This window comes from Eschscholzia californica, unplaced genomic scaffold, assembly GCF_041429995.1.
Source record: "Eschscholzia californica isolate CP2 unplaced genomic scaffold, dmEscCali1.0.p SCAF_1, whole genome shotgun sequence".
NCBI classification, from domain to species: Eukaryota; Viridiplantae; Streptophyta; class Magnoliopsida; order Ranunculales; family Papaveraceae; genus Eschscholzia; species Eschscholzia californica.
In genome coordinates this window covers 22,248,639-22,267,977 of record NW_028238198.1, presented here as the reverse complement: position 1 = coordinate 22,267,977, position 19,339 = coordinate 22,248,639, and the positions used below count along the sequence as shown (strand labels likewise).

At 38.9% G+C, this 19,339-nt stretch overlaps 2 protein-coding genes across 2 annotated transcripts; both read right to left on the bottom strand.

Annotated features, from left to right (window-relative positions):
- Positions 1-2,331: 2,331 nt before the first annotated feature.
- LOC147565180 (uncharacterized) lies at positions 2,332-9,392 on the bottom strand. The gene is made up of 2 exons (XM_086666611.1): positions 8,119-9,392; positions 2,332-2,542 (listed from the first exon to the last, which is right to left on the bottom strand). The coding sequence occupies exons 1-2, from the start codon at positions 9,089-9,091 to the stop codon at positions 2,511-2,513; spliced, it is 1,005 nt and encodes a 334-aa protein (XP_086522737.1). The 5' UTR covers positions 9,092-9,392; the 3' UTR covers positions 2,332-2,510.
- Positions 9,393-15,677: 6,285 nt separating this feature from the next.
- On the bottom strand, positions 15,678-17,924 carry LOC147565179 (purine permease 1-like). The gene is made up of 2 exons (XM_086651675.1): positions 16,778-17,924; positions 15,678-16,382 (listed from the first exon to the last, which is right to left on the bottom strand). Exons 1-2 carry the CDS (start codon positions 17,579-17,581, stop codon positions 16,062-16,064), a joined length of 1,125 nt encoding a protein of 374 aa, XP_086507801.1. The 5' UTR covers positions 17,582-17,924; the 3' UTR covers positions 15,678-16,061.
- Positions 17,925-19,339: the final 1,415 nt, after the last annotated feature.

Genomic DNA, 19,339 nt, shown 5'->3' with positions numbered 1-19,339 from the left:
ATTTGAAATGGAAAACAGAAAAGAAAAATGATGTTGTACACTAAACTTCAAAGCTCGATTATATCGATTCTTTTAGACAGAAATTCGCCCCCTTCTGGTGAAACCACGAGTACACAACGGGTATGTAATTTTGCCTTCAGGATACGATGAAGTCTTAACAACTATCTTGGTTCAAAGTATGCACGCCTTGACCAAAATCGAGAACACTCTGAAATATAATTGATAATGCCAAAGAAACGACTTCGAATTTACCAAAGAATTTTGTATAATTAACACACCCAATAACATACACCTTACTGTTTTGTTTATTAAGAGAAAACCAAAACAGAGAGATAGAGAGAGAAAGTATTAGTACGTTGGATTATCTTTTTTTGTGTGGAATGGTGAGCAATTGATTTATATGGCATCAAGAGATACCATCTAATGGATATGTTATCCATTCACAAGAGATGTGTCCACAGGAAGTTTGAATTAATCCAAAAACAACAAAAGGCATCATACCTATTCGTTGTACTGTTGGCTCCTCCCAACATTTAAATTTTGAAAAATTCCAACAGGAGCTTGGTGGTCAAGAGACTTCATTAATGGAAAAGTTTGAATTGAAGAACTCAACTACAACTCTTCATTGGACTCATATAACAACATTCTAAGTAAAGACATAACTTTAAAGGTAAGATAAACTAATTTGTGGTGATTATCCTAAAAAACTCAGATTTCTAGGTCAACATTGTAAGTGAACGACTCAAATTTTCGCTGAAATAATGCTTAGAACGATGAACATTTTCGGTGACGTTTTTACCAATAAATTTCGGTGACGTTTTTACCAACAAATTTCGGTGACGAAATTTTGTGCGAAGAAATTTTCTGTGAAGAAACTTGATTTTGATGTTTAATTTTTTTCTTAATTTTGGTCATTTTGATGTTTAATTTTTCATCATTTTCGGTCGATTTGATTTTTAATTTTTCAACATTTTAGGTCAGTTTGATTTTTAATTTTTCAACATTTTCGGTCAATTTGATGTATAATTTTTCAATATTTTCGGTCGGTTTGATATTTATTTTTTCAGCATTTTAGATGGAAAGGAAGGACCTATCTCTAAAATAGGGGTTCTATTCTAAATAACTAATAAGTTGTTATAAAGTCAAAAAATTTGTAAATAGTAAAAAAGTAGATCTACAAATAGCCAGACCTGTAAATAGTACTTAATAGCTCTGTAAATAGCACCAACCAATCTCAAGTAGACACTCTCATTTTAGAGTTTCTCTCTCTAGACACTCTATAATAAATGTGTCCACCTCATATTAGAGTGTCTAACAAAGTGTTCCATTGGAGATGGATTTTTAACAAAAACTCCAAAAAGTCATGTGTGGCACTCTAAGTGTTAGAGATTGAGTGCCCCATTGGAGATGCTCTAAGTGTCACTCCAAAATTCTAACCAATAGAAACCCCTGCTTTTTAACTATTTTTTATCTATTGAATTGAAGAGTGCCATGTGTATTAGGTAGAGGTATTTTAGAGATCTCCATTGGAGACAAAAAAATATTTAGAGTGTCTCTATATTGACACTTGGAGCATCTCCAATAGGACACTCAAACTCCAAAACTAAGAGTGCTACTTAGGATTTATCGAGATTTTATTAAAAAACAGGACACTTTATGATGATGTGGAACATTTATGAATAGAGACTCTCAAAAGAGACTCTCTAAGTGTGACTTTAAAATTCTCCAACGGGACACTCTATGATTAGGGCCATGGCTGACAATTTTGGGACCCTGTGCCAAATTTCAATCAGGGCCCTTTTTTTCAAATCCGAGGTAAAATATTTTTTTACACGGAAGTAATAAACACAAGTTTGAAATAATTACCTCTAAAACGTTATAATAAGTCATTAATAGACCCAAATGAATGGCGTTGCTCTATGATTGTCCTAACCAAATAAAAGTCCTGCAATTCGTGTAGGATTTTACAAAATTTAGAGCTTCGCCTTTTCTATTTCACATAATTTGAAATTAAAGTTTGGAAAGATAGATTGTTAGAGAAAAATTATTAAGAAAAAAAGGTTACATAGAGATTTAAAAGTGAGAGAAGTCTAAAGAGAGAGAGATTGAGAGAGTAGGTTGTTACAACTTAAAAAAATCGAAAAAAATGTTTTTCATGGGAGTTGAACCCAAGACCTAGTAAGCAAAGTGTAACGCCCCAAATCTAGATTTCCACGTCGGCCGCCATGAAAACCTAAACTCAAAGCATTTCTCCGCAGAACAGTAAACATAGTCGATATATCCATCAAAAGAGACAAATAATATCAAATGTGAAGCTCATAAGAATCAATAAATCATCTAAAAGAAATCCATTAAAACTTTCTTAACTCAAACAATGTTACTAAATCATCGACACGTAGGTCGGACAATATCGAATGAAATAAATAACTGTCTAGGAGGCGAAAATCCAAATAACTACCTAATCTCGAAAGTGAACACTAAGAAAGAAACTCCGAGCTGACGAACTGAAATCAAACTGGTGGCGCTCCCCGATCTCTATCACCTGAAGAATAGTAGGCTGGGTCAGAACCCAGCTAGTAGATTTCTAATTACCTAAGGTCTAAATAGACCAATTCAACACAAAACCAAGTATCGAACAAAAGATCAATAATAACGGTCCATTGTGTTACACCTTTCATACCAACACAATTGAAGTCAACCTATTACACGGTTGAAGAGATTCATACAATACAACTTCCCTTTTGGAGGGGCATAACCAATTTTGAGGTCCACGAGATAGCGTCACTTACCATTCGTGTTTGCATCGTCTTAAACCTCTCAATAGACAAAGGATACCACCCAAAAAGGGGATCCGTGCAACACGAGCACAGTGCAACACGAGCACTTTACATATGAGCAGGAGGCGAGCCAACCTCTAGTTGGTAATTACTTCTCAACCTAGAAGTATGTGGTCCACAAGAATGATCTTGTGTTTGCATCGACTTAGACCTCTTCATAAACTATGGATACCTCCCAAAAAAAGGGATCTGTGCAACACGAGCACATATGAGCAGGAAGCGAGCCAACCACCGATTACTTATGGATTACAATCGTCAATCCATATTTGAACTCAAACCCCTGGTCCACTGGGTTGTCCAATATCACATTGACAAACCCGTGTTTGCAATCGATCCACATGTCGAGCCAACCAGTCTTAGTTCATTCCATTAACAAAACTCAAGATCATGGTCCACCAAGTTATCTAATATCACATAAATAACTAATGTTTGCAATCGACTCACATGTCGAGCCAACCAGTCTTGGGTCCGACTAGCCTATGCTTTCTAGGTTAACAACCTAAAGCAATATATCACACAACTATTGGTAGCACTCATGCTCCAATATCACACAAATAATCTCATACAATCAATTATCAATAACAATAACATAAACACGAATAATCATTAGCGTCTAGGCTGCTGCCCGGATGTATTTTCTACTATGTTTATATAATCCTAATAGTCTAGGTTGCTGTCCGGGTATATACATACCCCATTAATATAACTATAATCGTCTAGGGTTACTATATTGTTGTTGTAAATAGTCTCTAATCATAATGGATATCTATTGTATTACTAAATGGTTCTAAGTTGATGATAACCTAGTAAACAACAATGGTTCAAAGCTATTATAGTCTTACTATCCAAAACTAGGTTAAAAATTAAAGAGAGCTATGTAAACCCTAGGGAAGAAGAAACCTACTTGATAATGGAGCACAAAGAAGAAGAAACCAAATCCCTAGCAAAACCCTTTTGTTGTTTCCCTCTTAGTCTTCACTTTCTCTCACTACACCTTAAATTTCCCACTAAACAAAACCCTCACTTTAGAGTTTCTCACAATCTCACGGGTTTAACCAAGTAAGAGGGAAAGAGATGAGTTGCTGGGTTATTAATTTGATGGGTCTATTGCTATAGGGAATCCTAACTTTTACTTTAGTGAAAGTGGACCCTAAAATTGAAATCTGGCTACCGTGGGGATATAAGTGCCATCTTGCTATAGACACCCCCTATATTACTTAGGGTTGTTACAATCTTCCCCACTAAAAGAGGATTTCGTCCTCGAAATCGAGCATACCTGACGAGAGAAAAAGATGGGGATAACGAAGCTGCATATCATCCTCACGCTCCCAAGTAACCTCCTTGTCATTGTGGTGATGTCACTGAACCTTGACCATGGGGATCGTCTTTCGCCGAAGAACATGTTCTCTACGATCAATGATACGAACTGGTTCCTCTTCATATGATACGTTTGGCTGGAGTTCCAAATCATGGTAATCTATCACTGAATGTTGATCTCCATCTCTCACATGTTTTCGAAGCATCGAAATGTGAAAGACATTGTGGACTCCTGTGAAGCTTGCAGGCAAGTCAAGACGATAGGCTACTTTTCCCACCTTCTCAACTATTCTGAAAGGTCCAACATACCTGGGAGCCAACTTTCCTCTCTTACCGAATCGTAAAACACCTTTCATAGGTGACACCTTTAACAAAACCTCATCTCCAACGGTAAACTCCAAATCCTTGCGTCGCTTGTCAGCATAACTCTTCTGACGACTTTGAGCTGCTTGGAGCCTACTCCGAATCAAAGAAATTTTCTCAGAAGTGTCCCGAATCACCTCTGGTCCTTCTAGTTTAGCGTCACCTGCCTTTGTCCAACACAATGGTGACCGACAAGGTCTCCCGTATAATGCCTCGAAAGGTGCCATGCCAATACTAGATTGGTAACTATTATTGTATGCGAATTCCACCAAAGGCAAATGATCTTGCCAACTCCCTCCAAGATCTAGTATTGAGCATCGCAACATATCTTCAAGTACTCTGTTAACTCGCTCTGTCTGCCCATCAGTCTGAGGGTGAAAAGTTGTACTGAAATGTAAAGATGTCCCCATAGAGGTTTGGAAACTCTTCCAAAACCGTGAAGTAAAGGACGAATCTCTGTCTGAAACAATAGACACCGGGACTCCGTGTAACCTGACAATCTCCTTAATGTAAAACTGTGTCAGTCGGTCCCCACTATCTGTCGTCTTCACTGGTAGGAAGTGAGCCGACTTCGTCAACCTGTCAACTATCACCCAAATAGCGTCAAAGCCTCTACTGGATCGCGGTAAACCCGTGATGAAGTCCATTGATATATTCTCCCATTTCCACTCCGGAATGGGCAACGGTTCCAAGAGTCCGGATGGATGTCGATTTTCCACTTTCACCATCTGACACACATTACACTTCCTCACATACTCCGCAACATCTTTCTTCATCCCTGACCACCAGTACTGCCTCTTCAAGTCTTTGTACATCTTGTTACCCCCGGGGTGAACTGTGTACTTACTTCGGTGTGCTTCATCTAATATATCCTGTCTCAAGACCGAATCTGCCGGTACATATAGTCTCCCTCGGAATCTCAATCCGCCGTCCTGCCCGGTACTGAACTCAGTCTCAGTCTCTTGCATTAACGACACCTGTTTCTGGCACCACTCATCATCAATTTGGGCATCCACAATACGATTCAACAAAGATGGTCTAACAACCATACTACCCAGAAATAACGAGTCAATTCCTGACCCAACCACGTCAATGTCGTATGTTGCTACATCCTCCAACATCTTCCACTGGTTCATCATCAATGTTGCCACGATACCCCTCGGTTGTCGGCTTAGTGCATCGGCTATCACATTTGCCTTACCCGGGTGGTATTGCACCGTGAAGTTATAATCCTTCATCAACTCCAACCACCTGCGCTGACGCATGTTCAACTCCTTTTGTGAGAAGAGATACTTGAGGCTCTTATGATCGGTAAAGAGATCGAACTTCTCACCATACAGATAGTGCCTCCAAATCTTCAAAGCAAACACTATAGCTGCCAACTCTAAATCATGAGTTGGATAGTTTTGCTCATGTGGCCTTAACTTCCCAGAAGCATACGCAACCACTTTATCTTTTTGCATCAATACACACCCTAAACCCTGAATAGAAGCATCTGTATAAATCACAAATCTGGTGCCACTCTCTGGAATGACCAACACCGGTGCCGTAGTCAACTTCGTTTTAAGTTCTTTGAAAGCCTCATCACACTTCGTATCCCATGAGAATGTCACTCCCTTCTTTGTAAGATTCGTCAAAGGTCCTGCAATACTTGAGAATAGGGGTGGGAATCGGTCCGGACCGGTCGGTATCGGACTCTAACTTCATCGAACCGGTCGACTCGGACATAAACTGTTGGTGACCACCTATTTACTCGGGCGGACTCGGATGGTCACTCTCAAGAATTCTTTGTCCATTGACCGTCCAAGACCGTTTATTTTACCGGTCCAGTCGGACACCGGACGGTCTCGGTCCGGACTTTCCAATAAATTTACTTAATTCAGAACTTTATTTTTATTACCACAAACAAAATTACTTACAATGAAGATGTTTAGCCAAGAAATCAAAAGTAAATATAAAAAAGAAAAACACAGTTGATCATCATTCGACAAGATATAATTAAGCCATTCACTAATGTTTGGTCTTCCAGAGGACTATATGACTATAGCCAACGAACATCATACATTTATATGTCTATAAAATTCAACGGTCAACTTCTAAAAATGAGGACAGTTTAGTCGGTCAACATATTCGATCACTCGTACCGGTCGGTCAGCGGTCGGTCCTTCGACATAAAATTTTGACCGTGACCGTCCGCCAATTCTTTCGGGCCGGTCGGACACTGACCGTTATGACCATCGGGTGTCCATGAACACTTTTTATCTCGGTCGAACGGGTCGGATAGCGGTCTTCCGGATCTTTTTCCCACCCCTACTTGAGAACCCCTTGATGAACCGACGATAATACCCAGCCAATCCCAGAAAACTGCGAATCTCAGTAACCGAGGTAGGCTGCTTCCAATTAAGCACAGCTTCATCCTTAGAAGGGTCAACCAATACTCCGTCCTTCGAAATAACATGGCCTAGGAATTTTACTTCCTCTTGCCAAAAATCACATTTCTCGAACTTTGCATATAACTGATGTTCCATCAGTCTCTCTAACACCAATCTCAAGTGATCTTCATGATCCTCCTTAGTCTTAGAGTAGATAAGAATGTCATCAATAAAGACAATGACAAATTTATCCAAGAAGTCCCGGAACACCCGATTCATGAGGTCCATAAACACTGCAGGTGCGTTAGTCAAACCGAAGGACATAACAAGAAACTCATATGAACCATAACGTGTCACAAATGCCGTCTTAGGAATGTCCTCCTCTCGGACTCGTAACTGATGGTACCCTGATCTCAAGTCAATCTTAGAGAACCACTTGGTCCCTCTCAGTTGATCAAACAGATCATCAATCCTTGGTAAAGGATATTTATTCTTCACAGTAACCTTGTTGAGCTCTCTATAATCGATACACAACCTCATTGACCCATCTTTCTTTTTAACAAAAAGAACAGGTGCACCCCAAGGAGAACTACTCTGACGTATGAACCCCTGATCTAGTAATTTCTGAATCTGGTCCTTAAGCTCTCGCAGTTCTATCGGAGCCATTCGATAAGGAGTTCGGGCTATAGGTTTAGTACCCGGTTCCAACTGAATGCAGAAGTCAACCTCTCTGCGTGGTGGCAACCCTGGTACATCTCTGAACACATCGTGGTACTCACTAACCACATCAATACTATCAAGCCCCTCACTCATTACCGGATGCTCTTCTAGCTATACGTGACTCAGGTGAACCTCCCTCATCTGACAAGTCAACGCTGACACTGTAAACACTTCTTCCCCTGGAAGAGAAAATGTGACTGTCTTGGCATAACAGTCCACAAGTGCATGGTATGAGGCAAGTCAATCCATGCCTAAAATCACATCATACCGCACCAACTCAAGCACAAAAAGGTCTGCAGCGAAGTCTCGCTCACCCAATCTAATGATACACCCCTTACAGATGTGGTCTACCACAATCAAACCACCCCAAGCAGAAGACACCGAAAAAGATCTCCCACATCGATCTAGCTCTATGGGTAACTTACGAACAAAAGAAATAGAGATAAATGTGCCCATGGCATCAGGATCAAATAAAATTTTACCCATTCTAGTATGAATAAGGAATGTACCTTCCACCACATCAGTAGGTGCGCGGTCATCTCTAGGAAGGATGGCATTCAACTGTGGTTGTTGCCCACGTCCCTGTGGTCTGCCCTGCGGGTTACGCTCATGATGACGCCCCTGATTTCCTGTCTGAGCTCTAGTCCTCCTCGGACAATCAAAAGACTTGTGTCCTACTTCCTCACAATTAAAACAAACTCCTCTAAATGGTCTCTGTTCCACACCATCAACATTAGTCACTGGCGGTTGCCTACCTGTAGTCACCACTGTCATATCCCTGTTGCCTCCCTCGATCCGAGGCCTCTTACCATCCCGTTGACCATTATAGTTGTTGCGCTGATTCCAACCAACCTTCCCATAATTGTTACTGTTCCCCTTTTGTTCACCCTTGCTTTGCACTTTGATTCCTCTATGCTTCTTTGCCTCCTGTATCCGAGCATCGTGAACCTTAGCACAAGAAACCACCTTCTGATAGGTGTCGAAACTAGGTTGCCCAGCAATGTACCTAGCAATGTTGTCACGCAACCCATTGACAAACCTCTCGATCTTTTCCTCCTCTGTGGGAATCAGTTGAGTAGCGAAGAGGGAGAGTCTGTGAAACTCATTCTCATACTCCAAAACTGATTGATTTTCCCCTTGCTTCAATTCCTGAAATTCCCTCTTAAGTGTTTGTTGTGCCGAGAAAGGAATAAAGTTTTCCATGAAGACCTTCTTAAATTCTTCCCAGGTGAACCTCAACGGATCCACTAGCCTAGACTGAGTGTCCCACCAAGTAGCTGCATTCTTCTTCAACTGGAACACTGCCATCCGTTGCTTATATTCCTCGGAGCAATCAAATGCCACGAACATCCTCTCTATCTCCTTACACCATTCATATGCCTCTACCGGTCCTCCAGTCCCATCAAATGTTGGCGGTTTCATTTTCATAAACTCATGGTAGTACTTCAACCAGGTCATCTTAGTCGGTGGCCTCAGATTCATAGCAGGACCTCCCGTCTCTAGTGTCGGATTCTGCGTTCGAGCTTGTTCCCTTGTTTGAGCCTCTGCTGCAATGTTAATCAAATTTTACAATGCGGCTGCATCAATTGTCACTGTCTCTCCTCCGTTCAGATTAGGATTTGTGGTCTCATGACCCCCTGACTGTTCCTGTGTAGCCTCTGGTGCTGTAGAACCCCTTTCCTCAGGTAGGACACCTCGACCTCGACCTCTACCACCCCCTCGGGTGCGAGCACTGCGGCGACCTCTGCCACGACCAGTAGCCCCTTCGCTAACCATAACTCTATTCAAATCCAAAAGAGAAACCAAGTCAGAACTTAGACAGTCAAGAGCTCCGTACAAAAATTTACTACGTACTATGCGATTAGAGGGGTTGAACCCTACACACTGATCCTAGGATTTATGAACCTAGAGCTCTGATACCACTTTGTAACGCCCCAAATCTAGATTTCCACGTCGGCCGCCATGAAAACCTAAACTCAAAGCATTTCTCCGCAGAACAGTAAACATAGTCGATATATCCATCAAAAGAGACAAATAATATCAAATGTGAAGCTCATAAGAATCAATAAATCATCTAAAAGAAATCCATTAAAACTTTCTTAACTCAAACAATGTTACTAAATCATCGACACGTAGGTCGGACAATATCGAATGAAATAAATAACTGTCTAGGAGGCGAAAATCCAAATAACTACCTAATCTCGAAAGCGAACACTAAGAAAGAAACTCCGAGCTGACGAACTGAGATCAAACTGGTGGCGCTCCCCGATCTCTATCACCTGAAGAATAGTAGGCTGGGTCAGAACCCAGCTAGTAGATTTCTAATTACCTAAGGTCTAAATAGACCAATTCAACACAAAACCAAGTATCGAACAACAGATCAATAATAACGGTCCATTGTGTTACACCTTTCATACCAACACAATTGAAGTCAACCTATTACACGGTTGAAGAGATTAATACAATACAACTTCCCTTTTGGAGGGGCATAACCAATTTTGAGGTCCACGAGATAGCATCACTTACCATTCGTGTTTGCATCGTCTTAAACCTCTCAATAGACAAAGGATACCACCCAAAAAGGGGATCCGTGCAACACGAGCACAGTGCAACACGAGCACTTTACATATGAGCAGGAGGTGAGCCAACCTCTAGTTGGTAATTACTTCTCAACCTAGAAGTATGTGGTCCACAAGAATGATCTTGTGTTTGCATCGACTTAGACCTCTTCATAAACTATGGATACCTCCCAAAAAAAGGGATCCGTGCAACACGAGCACATATGAGCAGGAAGCGAGCCAACCACCGATTACTTATGGATTACAATCGTCAATCCATATTTGAACTCAAACCCCTGGTCCACTGGGTTGTCCAATATCACATTGACAAACCCGTGTTTGCAATCGATCCACATGTCGAGCCAACCAGTCTTAGTTCATTCCATTAACAAAACTCAAGATCATGGTCCACCAAGTTATCTAATATCACATAAATAACTAATGTTTGCAATCGACTCACATGTCGAGCCAACCAGTCTTGGGTCCGACTAGCCTATGCTTTCTAGGTTAACAACCTAAAGCAATATATCACACAACTATTGGTAGCACTCATGCTCCAATATCACACAAATAATTTCATACAATCAATTATCAATAACAATAACATAAACACGAATAATCATTAGCGTCTAGGCTGCTGCCCGGATGTATTTTCTACTATGTTTATATAATCCTAATAGTCTAGGTTGCTGTCCGGGTATATACATACCCCATTAATATAACTATAATCGTCTAGGGTTACTATATTGTTGTTGTAAATAGTCTCTAATCATAATGGATATCTATTGTATTACTAAATGGTTCTAAGTTGATGATAACCTAGTAAACAACAATGGTTCAAAGCTATTATAGTCTTACTATCCAAAACTAGGTTAAAAATTAAAGAGAGCTATGTAAACCCTAGGGAAGAAGAAACCTACTTGATAATGGAGCACAAAGAAGAAGAAACCAAATCCCTAGCAAAACCCTTTTGTTGTTTCCCTCTTAGTCTTCACTTTCTCTCACTACACCTTCAATTTCCCACTAAACAAAACCCTCACTTTAGAGTTTCTCACAATCTCACAGGTTTAACCAAGTAAGAGGGAAAGAGATGAGTTGCTGGGTTATTAATTTGATGGGTCTATTGCTATAGGGAATCCTAACTTTTACTTTAGTGAAAGTGGACCCTAAAATTGAAATCTGGCTACCGTGGGGATATAAGTGCCATCTTGCTATAGACACCCCCTATATTACTTAGGGTTGTTACACAAAGACCAAGCACCTTCCCAGCAGAGCTAGTACACATCCATTGTAGTGAAGTTTCTTATTTTTCTCATATACCTTCCGAGACATAATCTACAAAACTAAATGGGCCCTTTGTGGTGGGGGCCCAGTACGGGTGCCCTGCCCGCACTGACCCATCCACGACCCTGTCTATGATGATGTGGAACATTTATTAATGAAGACTCTCAAGCGGGACACTCTAAAATTAGAGTGTCTCCTTGAGACTCTCTAAGTGTCATTTTAAAATTCTAACCAATAGGAATCCTTGTTTTTTAACTTCTTTTTATCTATTGAATTGAGGAGTGACCTGTGCATTAAGTAGAGGTATTCGAGAAATCTCCATTAGAGACAAAAAATATTTAGAGTGTATCTGTATTGACACTCAAAAAAGAGAATCTTCATTGACACTTGATATGTAGACTTTTAAAGTGTTTGTTAGAGTACCATTGGAGATGCTCTTAGGAAAGAGAATCTTCATTGACACTTGACAACTAGGAGTTTTAGAGTATTTGTTAGAGTGTGCCATTGAAGATGCTCTTAATGTTGTTTCATATATGCACAGACCAGAAATAGGTCATCTATTGATTACTACTTAAGCATGGAGAACAACTATTGGGTATCGTCATAGCTGGTTTCTCTGAGCTTATCATTGTTGGAAGACCATCATGTGTAACATACAAGTATTTTTCAATTGTAATTGTTTTTTTCTTTTGATGAAACAAGACTCAGCCTATACTTTATTCAAATCAAATATCCGAAAGAACGTTGGATTTATCTACCTCCAAATGACTTACAATGAAGCTTGGGATCTGATTGGATTCCCGAAGGCTATGGCTTTCAACAGAAAAAACATCTCGAGCGAGTAAATGCGCAATCTATTGCAATTACGAACACAAAATTTAATAGTAGTTGAGCTCGGGAGTTACACTCCTCCTGAATTTGAGACATGATATGTTGAACTTTCCAGGACAAATCTGCACTAATGTTTGTGTGAGTTTTAAAGATTTTCATTATATCTCCTTCAATAATGCCAGGTTGTCATCGTCTTCGATTAATAATATGGACTACAAGCTTTAACGCGCGAGTTTCAACTTCTGTAGCACTCGACCCCTTTATGCACTTCGTTTCTTCCAAGACGATTTCACTATTCCAATATCTACAATACCCTAACGGTTGTTTTTCCCTCTTTGAAGGCCTCGTCGAAACTAAGTTTCATCACCCCACTAGGTTGAGTTTCCTACGAACATCTCTTTTGCCTCTTTGATAATTCCAAAGCAGCTCGGTCTTATTCCTTCAAATATCCATTTGTTTCTCGCCTTCCATATAAACCATAGAGTATATATATTTAGCCAAGAATTCTCAGCGTCTTCTTCATCTCTTAACCAACCACATCGAATCTCAATAACACCCTGTGGGATTTGAGTAGTGCTTTATCTCTTTTGCTAGTTTACATCTCTTAGATACATGGTCAACATCCTCCTCTTCTTCTCTAGACCCAGAGCACAATTTCGTGACTTGTGTATTAAATCTAAGTGACGTCGCTTTAGTTGGGGGAGAGTTCTGAAGTTAGCGCCATAGAAATCTTTTGTACCCTATGCCCTACTTTACAACTCTTCCAAAAACAACGCCATAGCCAGGTTCTTTGCTAGTCCACATTGCAGGAGGTTGAAGGTATAGTGTTTTTGATTGATTTGTACTGTGACTTTCTGGTTAATATGTCTTTCTGGTTCTTTGCTAGTTCCACAAATTTATTGAACTAGTTTAGGTTTATAATTCCAAAAATTTGAATTTTTAAGATACTTTACTTTAAGAAGTTTAACCCATAATGCTTCAGGTTCAGTTTGGAATCTCCATATTAGTTTCCCTACCAATGACTTGTTAACTATCTCCATATTTTGTATTCTTAAACTTCTCTCTTTTTGTTTGGCCTGCAATTTACTCTAACTCACGTAATGCATCTTTGAATTCTTCCTATTATGCCCCTACCAAAAACTTCTTTGTATTTTATCAATTTTTCCAATAAACTCCTTCAGGTGCAAGATTATTAGGTAAGAAATAAATTGGAATGGAAACTAATGGGACAAAGAAGTATTAAACATAAATTCGGGGGTGTATTAATAGTTTCTCAAGAATAGAAAGACTTAAAAGTAATTGCTTAAGTATAACGGGCAGTTCAATAATGACATAGGTAACCGTTAATAACCAAGCAATAACCAGTTATTTAATGGCAAACCCCTGAACTAGATAAGGTCCCAATTTGAGAGAAAACAAAAACAATTGAACTTGGAAGATATATCCAATTTCTAAAGAAAATCTGGGCACTCAAAATTAAAGATACTGCAGTTGCTATTCATGATGTCATTGCCACAGAAATGTAATGATCGAGGAGTCCAATGTCAAAATTAAAAAAGAATCTACTACCTACTTTTTTTTGGAAAGCAGTACCCAGACAGCTAGACTTTAGAAGTCCAACAATAAGGCACTTCATTGATATTGATATGAGTTCTTAAATGTTTACCTTTTTAATTTAGAACCTTTAGTTGCCCACCAATAATTAGAATGAAATGTAGCATAATGGTATCAAATGGGTTGGGCTGCGCTAGCCCACCTACAGACACAGGTCGGCCCAATCAGACTCATCTTCACACATGGGTCGAGCCGTCCCGTAGAACATGTATCTTGTGCCAGTCATGATGTACAGCCCAAGATATCTTAATGATGATGTTATAGTGCTCATCCAGTTCATGATGTAGTCCATATTATGTTCATGATGTATCAAATGCTATGTAAATGTAAATGACTCGTGAAGTCCAAGTCAAAATAAATAAAAATGTGCCAACGACTTTTGAGCGTGTCCAGTGCAAGACCTAATTTGCAAAAAACTATTACGAATTTGGGTATTAAGATGATATGGTAGCACTTAATTCTAAGTCGGCTCAATCAAAAACTCAAAATTTTTAAGAGTTATTTCTTGATCGGCCCCCTAAAGTATAACCAGTTTCCTGCGTGCCCCCCTTAAGTAGAAGAAATACCGAGATGACCAACTTTTTCAATTTTGAATGCATTGTTCAACAATCATAGTAATTCTTTCGGTCATCACTTGGTTGCCTAATTGGCCGATAGTGTCGACATAAACTCTAAAACTCTGGAGGTCCTAGGTTCAATTCCTAAAGGAGGTGGAATCCATGATTTATTGAACTTGTGTTATTAAATGTATATATAAAGTAGTTTAGTCGCGCTTTTTAAGGCACGTAATTCAGTTGGTTTTAGCCTTTTAGGCCCGTTGTTTAGTTGGGTTTTAGGTTAGTTTCTGTAAGAGTTTAAATTTGGTGGTATCGTGCTTATCAAATCTCATTGCCTTCAATCCTTCATCTCCATCAATTCTGTTAGAGACCTTAAAAAAAGTTAGGGAGTAAAATATTTTTCTCTTCTTCTTTTCCTTTTTCCTTTTGCCCTGACATCCCCAAATGTTGGTCTCTTTAAAAAAAAAAGACGACCCCAGACAACAAATCTCAATTACCCACAAAATTCTAACTTAAAATTTCAAAGGGAAGTTTTTATAGGACTTTGGATATCGTTAAAGGGCCTCTCCATCAACCGATTGACTTGGTCAATTATCATTGTCCAAGCTTGGTTAAAGGGTCATCCCTTGCAATGGGTTAAAACTCATTTTTAGTTATTTAGTTTCAGAATTTCTAGCAGTTAACTCATTACTTGTTTAGTCCTCTTGACGCTTTTTGAATGATGCCCTCGAGCTGAACTTTGTAATCTCGCTTTTAATAGATGTTTGCTTTGCTCGAAAAAAAACTTACTTTTAGGGTTTATATCATCCACTTTAGTCATCTTTCTATCTCAACCCTAACTCTCCAAAACTCAAATCCCTAAACACCCATTTTATTCCACGAGAATCTCTTTGTTAAAACTAGGAAGCCACGAGAATCCCTAACCCCATTGTTGCAAACCACCATGAATGAAACTTCCACAGTTTTTGAGGAAATAGAAAATGACTCTAAAAAATCAATTTGTTGGTTATACGAAGAAAAGATGTTGTTTAACACAAAGGTAAATACGGCCTGGTTCGACCGAAATTCCAAGATACCCGTCTGTTCGAGCATACCGGAAAAAGGTCTAGTAACATAGGTAGTTCGGTATTGGGTGACCGAATTCAATATTTCCAGATACCAATTGTATTCTCCTTGGTCTTTTAATATATCACCAATTTACAAAAATAAAAGAAGGAAAAGGTATATCCCAAGTACCCACTTTACATATTTCAACCATGAACATTTCAGAACTAGTCTCTACATACAAATACTTATAAGATACAAAGAAAACACAGTCAACAACAGATTCAAAGAAAGTCATCTTCGAAAAAGAAAGAAAAGAAATACAAGGCTTACACAGTGTTGATATATAGGGATTTAGAATGGAATATTTGGATACATTAATTGTTTGTGTAATTCTAAATTGCCCGAAAAATGGGACTAACCACAGGCCGAACACCATTGTAGCGACTTCCATTGGGCGGGTCAATTCTCTTCAAACGTAAACCGTCCAATGGAAGTTGGCCACATCAACATTGAGCCTGTTCGCTCCACTTTTTCGGCCATTTAGCGTTGCTCTAATTGTTTTTATTGGTTGGTGATAGGCAGCTTCTTATTTTTCTTGGTCTGTTTGTATTCACCATAGAAATAAGAAACAAATCCCCAAATGGACAATACTAGAGACATCCCCTTTTCAGAGTTGAACTTCTCACCAAAGAAAATAATGGCAAAGATTTGTTGAATAGGAAGGAGAACAGCAAGAAGAACTCCACTGAAGAGAGATGTGGAACAAAATATCACACCTAAGTTCCCTAAAAGCATACATTGCATTAATATGGCTGCCCCTACCAATACAATATAATAATTTGTCTCCCCAAGCCCATATTCTTTTGCTTCTCTGCTAATAGCCTATAAAACAATTTCCATAAGGTTAGATAAATCTTAGTACCAAAACCTAGCTATAATTTATGATACAAAAAGAACCTAGCTACCCTTATGAATGGAAAATGCCATTTATCCCGACAAAAAGCTGTCTGAATGATCTGAACAGGGTAAATTGCAAACGTCACGATGACGTGATGCTGACGCCATGTGCAAAATTTATCTTGTTCGGTCATTCTGGCCACTTTTTATCGGGCCAAGTATTATTGTTGGTTATGAATTTGATTTATTATGTTTAATTATTCCTTTATCCTCGTACTAGCGGGTCGAAGTCAAATTTGGGTATGAAATTAGATATTTTGCACAAATTTATTGAACTAGTTTAGTCAGAATATCAATCAAAAATGGAAGTTAAAATATACCTGAAAGTCTTTGTTGATGATCATAGCAATAGTGCAAAAAATAGTGGCAAACATGGCTACCAAAAACTGAAACTGAAGGACCAAATCGAATGTAATTGCCTTACCAAACTTCAAGTAAGCAAATTCGATCAAAGGCAACATAAACCCTAAAAGTGCTGCTGCACTGAGTGTCATAAAGAAACCTAAGAAGTATTGTTCATGAGAAACACCAGCAGGTCTATCACCATTAGTATGAAAACCCAAAACTACAGACCCCAGAGTCAATAATAGAACCGAATTAACCGAAAAAGGAGTGAACTTTTGCTTAACAAGAATCAAAGCAAATATAGAAGTGAAAGCAAGTTGAGTAGCCATTAATAATGCTGAAGTTGAAGCTGGGAGATAACTTAAACCTAGAGCGAAGAGAAAGCTGTCTAACCCAACTATCGTGCCTATAACAGCAGCTGCGACGACGAGTTTAGGACTAAGTAGAAACCCTAACTCTTTTGTAGGACTTGTAAGTTCTTGAATACGGGAATGAGATCGAAGCCACGAAACAAATATTGGGATGAGTAGGAATGGGAATGCTGCAGTTTGTAAGAAACCTGTTAGCCATTTTCTTTGGCCACCATGTAAGAAATACAGTCTTAGTAACAAAGGGCCTCCTACTTGTCCAACAGACAAAAGTAAACAATTTAAGAGAAGAAGCCATGACTTAAAAAATCTATTGTTCTTGGTTTTCTTGGGTTCTTCTTGTTCTTGATGGTTGTCAAGTTTATTGTTGAGTACTACTTCTCCTTCCATGTCTGTCTTCACACTGCTCATGTCTAGCTAATGAAACCCTTTTGTACAATTATTATATATAATATTTGGAACCAATACTTATAAGTTCTAAGTAGTCATGTGTTTAGTGTGTAATTTGTGTTGGGCTTTGCCCCACAAGTTAATTAGTAGCACAAGATATGAACTTTTCCGTACCACTAAAAACTTATCCCCAACCACTTCCAACATTAATGTGGGACAATTACCTCAAACAGTAGTCCCTCACACATTGGATTTAATTTTGATAGAATATTGGGTTGAGATTTATGGTACTTTGAATTGTAAGAATTTGAGAGAGATGTAAATAGTTCCAAGAGATAATGAGAATTTAAAGATAAAATATATTGATTGATGTACAGTGTATTTATAAGCTTTACATAGATCATATTGAAAGTATTAAAAAAAATAGAAAACAAATACTGTTAAATATAAATATTTAGTAACCATTGGATCAGGACAGGTGTACTATTGGATCGTCTTCATTCGTTTTAGGCGGATTTTCCTCCTTCATTTCTCTTTGATCTAATACATTATTTCAGTGTATATTGTAATAGTATACAACCACAATATATTTCATCAAAAAAAAAAAACTACAATATATTAATGTTTCATATATATTATTTCCATAGACGTTGATCCATATGTACTCTAAAATATTATGCAAATTGATGATATAAAAAATGGTCATCAGTTGACTATCGTCAATAAGTCAAGAAAAGATCAAAATTCCAACGGATCAACCTATCTCAAGGCAACAAACCGTTGAGCCTAAAGAAGTCTACCACTTAAGCCCAGAATCGGGAGGTCGACAAGATCATCTTAGGAGCTTCAACCCTGCCATGACTCAAATACAACCAGGTCTGTCATGGGATTTGCGAGAAGGCTAGGGAAGTAAACGTAAGCAAGGTCGATGCCTTAAGCCCTAAACATGGGAAGGTAGAAGCACGCCTCACGCTTACCGATTCAATCCTGAATCTTATCAAAGATCTTAGCCGGTCAAGATCCTAAATATTTACGTAACTTGGGCTTCCAGAGTCTCAGAGGAGGAAACATCTCCTAGAGAATCTATCAACTCGGCAAGATATCTAGCAAGGATCCTACAACATAGGAACTTCTATATATCTGATATACGAGATAAACTCAAAGAGGAAACTCTAAATCTCCTAACTACCAAAGAGTAGTTTCAATCCCGAACGGTGGATCTCAACCGCCTCATCCACACCGTCTATTAATAGTCTGTCCAAAGCAGCCTATAAAAGGGCAGCAAATCACCTCGAAGAAGGTACGTTGAATCCAAGAATTCCAAGGTTTATTCAATACTCAATTTTCAACTGCAAAGGACAATCTGTCTGTCTTGAGCGTCGGAGAAGTTTCTGAACTCTTTGTGTGTTTTTTCTTGGATTTTCAAGAGCATGAGCGAGAATCAAATAAACAGAAGCATCCATTCAGACCCATTAGGGTTTTCAAGAGCAGGAGCATCAGAGAAGTTTCTGAATCTCCTTGGGATCTTCATACTCAAAACCCTAATGGGACCACTTCATCTGTTGGCCACAACAACAACAATAGTGATGATCATCACAAGCTTTTTATGTTTGAAGGTCGTCGCCCGGAAAATTTTCTGGTCGGCGACCTTCGTCGGAAAAGAGAAAAAAGTGAGTTGGAGAGAGAGGTGAGTTGAAGAGAGGTGAGGTGGAGAGAGAGAGAGATGAGGTGGAAGTGAGGTGGAAGTGAGGTGGAAATTCATGTTTTATGATTAATTTT